Source organism: Nelumbo nucifera, chromosome 3 (assembly GCF_055504915.1).
Source record: "Nelumbo nucifera cultivar China Antique chromosome 3, China Antique-T2T, whole genome shotgun sequence".
Taxonomy (NCBI): Eukaryota; Viridiplantae; Streptophyta; class Magnoliopsida; order Proteales; family Nelumbonaceae; genus Nelumbo; species Nelumbo nucifera.
Genome location: NC_142651.1, coordinates 6,682,897 through 6,686,997, shown reverse-complemented (window position 1 = coordinate 6,686,997; position 4,101 = coordinate 6,682,897). Strand labels below are relative to the sequence as shown.

Here is a 4,101-nt window from a genome sequence, read left to right as displayed (position 1 = left end):
TCCGGCGCTAGCTCGAGCCTCGAGAGACGAGGGCAAATGCTTTCGAACTGTAAAGAGTATAGATTGAGGGGGCCCAGCAAATGGTGGGCCTAAATTCCTTATCCACACAGCTTTAGAGTGAAACCACGTTGGAAGCAAAGAAGTTGATACAAATAAGCCAACGCTTTATTCCAAAATTTTGTGGCTATATAAGCAGCCCATTTGACAAGACCTGAAACCACCACACCCAAAACAAGACTCATTTATCTCCTTCTATCCTTCTTTACTGCTGTGATCTTTCGTTCTCCATTCTTTCATTTTTCATAAAAAAAAATGTCAACCACCACTCCGCTCCACGCAGCAGCTCCAAAGATCACTTCCCTGTCTGCCCAACTGCCGAGGGGCGAGCGGAATCTGTTCTCGACATCGGACGACAATGCGATGATGAAGCAAATACTGGGCACCCATGCTCACGATGGTCGAGAGGTTGATGTCAAACCTCTCCTCCAAATCGTCGAGGACATCTTTCATCGTTCACCACCCACCGCCACTACCACCACTAATGTCGTAGACGGCATCGTCCAACATGTATGTATCTGCTCTACTCTCCCTCCTCGCTTCTCCCACCATCCATCTGTTTGATGATTTGATTACAATACAGAGATTATATTATCTGCCATGACCAATGAGATTGCATTGTTTGTAGGTTGTTGCGGCTGATACGCACACCCACATTGATGCATTGGTGGACAAGACCCACCACCTTGGCTTCGCCGGCATGCTCGAAGCATTGGCGTACACCATACATAAGATTTCCTGCGAGGTTAGCATTGAATACATTTGATCGATCGATGGATTGGTTAATAAATAAGTAAAATATTTTCTGGGTGGTACTAATGAAATGAAGAATATGAATGAATGAATGTAACAGCTATCGTACAAGTGCTCCGGTGGAACTGATGCACATGCGACAGCGCTAGCCATATTCAGCACACTGGCAAGTTACTCATGGGACGCAAAGGTGGTTCTCTCATTAGCAGCATTCGCAGTTAACTATGGGGAGTTCTGGCTGGTGGCTCAGCTTTACCCCACAAACCCGCTGGCCAAGTCGATTGCTCTCCTTAAGCAACTCCCTGATATATTGGAGCACTCGGAGCTTTTAAAACCCCGGTTCGAGGGGCTTAGGAACCTCATCAACGCCATGCTGGACTTAACCAAGTGCTTGATCGAGTTCAAGGAGCTACCTACCCAGTACATCTCCACCGACACACCGCCCATGGCCGTCGCTATGAGCCTTATACCCACCGCTGCTTATTGGACGGTCAGAGGTGTTGTGGCCAGCGCAACCCAGATCAATGGCCTCATTGGCTTGGGTCATGAGTATGTTTTATAATATATATATATATATATATATATATATATATACATACATGCAATGCCCATATTAACTTAGCTCATCACCCCTTTCAATATTAACTTCGTTCCTCAATTAATAAATTTGCCAATGCAGGGCTTCCTTCATTTTCCCCACTAGCTACTTAATTAATTCTGGTTTCTGGACTTCAATTTAGGTACATACCATCGACAGCTGAGGCTTGGGAGTTGTCCAGCTTGGCCCACAAGATCAACAACATAAAAGAACATTTCAGGAAGCAACTCCACTTTTGCTACCAACACATAGGTGATTACATCCTACTACGTGCTATATATGAAGACAATATGCCTTCTGGTGTTTTGTTTTACTAATTAAGCATGTAATAAAATCATGATTGTATATATAATATGATGGTGCAGATGAGAAGAGACACATCGAAGCTTTTCAGACGCTTGTTCGCCTGTTCGAGACACCCCACATTGACAACATGAAAATACTCAGAGCGCTCATTTACTCCAAAGATGATATGCAACCAATTTTTGATGGTACCACCAAGAAAAAGGTCTCCCTCTCTCTCTCTCTCTCTCTCTAAACCAGCCCATGAACTGTATATCAGTGACTGATCACATTTCATGGCAAATTAAAATATATATATATATAATAGGTTGGCCTTGAGATTCTGAGGAGGAAGAATGTGCTACTGCTTATATCGGACCTTGATATTTCCCGCGACGAGCTTTCCATTCTGGAGACGGTGTACCTGGAATCCCGTCACCAACCATCCAGGCCAGAGAGCCAGTTCGAAATGGTTTGGCTTCCGGTGTTGGATAAGTCGGTCCCATGGAATGAAAGCAGCAGGCAAACCGACTTTGAGCGACTACAATCGATCATGCCTTGGTACTCTGTAAACCACCCCTCATTGATCGATCAGGCTGTCATCAGGTACATCAAGGAGGTGTGGCACTTCAGCAAGAAGCCTATCCTAGTGGCGTTGGATCCACAAGGTAGGGTTGTCTGCCCCAATGCCATCCACATGATATGGATCTGGGGAAGTTTGGCCTTCCCTTTCACCACCGCCAAGGAGGAAAGCTTGTGGAAGGAACAAACTTGGAGGCTTGATTTTGTGGTGGACGGGATTGATCCCACCATTCTCAATTGGGTAATATATTGAATCTTGTTTTTATTATATATCATAACTAAAATAAATAATTATCTGATCGCTATATTTGATTTACTTCCTCAGGTAGCGGAAGGGCGATACGTATGTTTGTATGGAGGGGAGGATCTGGAATGGATTGAGAAATTTGTGACAGCAGCACGATACGTTGCACAAGAAGAAAATATTCCCTTAGAGTTCGTGTACGTGGGGAAGAGCAAGCCAAGGCTACCATTGTCGAGGATAATTGATTTCATCAAGGCGAAAAATCTCGGTAACTATTGGACAGAACGTACACTGATCTGGTTCTTCTGGGCACGGTTGCAGAGCATGTATTACTCAAAGACACAGTTGCCCAGCAAGACCACCACCGACAATGACAACAAGATACAACAACATCTGCCCAGCAGCAAGACCTCCGAAAGTGACCACGTAATGCACGAGATCATGAACATGCTGAGCTTCGACAGCAGCGACCAAGGATGGGCAATAATCAGTAGGGGCACGGCGGAGATGAGCAGATCTAAAGGCGACCAAATTTATTCCTCCATCTCACAGTACAACGACTGGAAGGTGCACATCCCAACCAAAGGCGGGGTAATACCGGCGCTCAATGATCATCTCCATAGCCACCCAACGGAGCACCACTGCAATCGCCTCATCCTCCCGGGGACCGTCGGGAGAATCCCGGAGACGGTGCCTTGTTCCGAGTGCACCCGTCCCATGGAAAAGTACATCCTGTACCGTTGCTGCACCGACTGAAGTCACTGAACAGCCAATCCACAACATCTGGGGCTGGGCTTTTCCTCTGCCTTATTAAATAATATATGGATGGCTTGTGGCGATCGAGGACGAAGAGGGTCCATCCTATTCCTATTCCTAGGTTTTATTTTGGTGTGGTCTTTGATTAATATATTATGTATGTTATGTGGTTGAATGGTACGGTAGTGGTGGGCAATTAGCTCCACCTCTGCCTCTCGTAGCTTATTATTATATATTCATCGGATGTTTGCGTTATTTCATAGTCGGACCATGCTGTTTCTGTGTGCCTGACAATAATGATAATATGAAGCCCACGACTTTGTATTAATTGTTATATTATTTTTTTGGGTTCAACTATATGATATGGAAAAGATATGATATCCAATCAAGTATTATTTATCAAAATTTATGTGTGGGTTTTGATTGATTAGAACTGTTTGGATATCATGTCTTTTTTATATCATAGATTTTTTTTATTTTTTTATATAGTTGGTTCTAGGCTTATGTGGAATCAAATCTCGTTGCCAATATTTTAAGAAAAAGGCATTAGAGGGAAGTTATTAATGATGCATAACACTAAATACCCAAAAAAAAAACTTACTAATTGGGCCAGGCTTTAAAAATAATCAGCTCATGCCTGCATGGATAAGGTGTTCGACCAAGAGGAATTAGTTTAATTGATCATGTGAATCATGTATGTGTTTCTCTCTTTACTTATTTGCTTTTCTTTTTTTTTTCTCCTTTTCTTTTTCCTCTTTGTCAAGATGCATAGATTCCCTCCCTCTAGTCTTGACCATTTTTGTATTCTTGCCTTTTGTTTTCAAAACCG

The 4,101-nt window shown here is 43.4% G+C and overlaps 1 protein-coding gene across 1 annotated transcript; it reads left to right on the top strand.

Moving 5' to 3' along the window:
- Window positions 1-202: 202 nt before the first annotated feature.
- On the top strand, window positions 203-3,600 carry LOC104593030 (protein SIEVE ELEMENT OCCLUSION B-like). The gene is made up of 7 exons (XM_010252664.3): window positions 203-567; window positions 686-802; window positions 911-1,359; window positions 1,551-1,660; window positions 1,774-1,916; window positions 2,019-2,513; window positions 2,598-3,600. The coding sequence occupies exons 1-7, from the start codon at window positions 313-315 to the stop codon at window positions 3,270-3,272; spliced, it is 2,244 nt and encodes a 747-aa protein (XP_010250966.1). The 5' UTR covers window positions 203-312; the 3' UTR covers window positions 3,273-3,600.
- The last annotated feature ends 501 nt before the right edge of the window (window positions 3,601-4,101 follow it).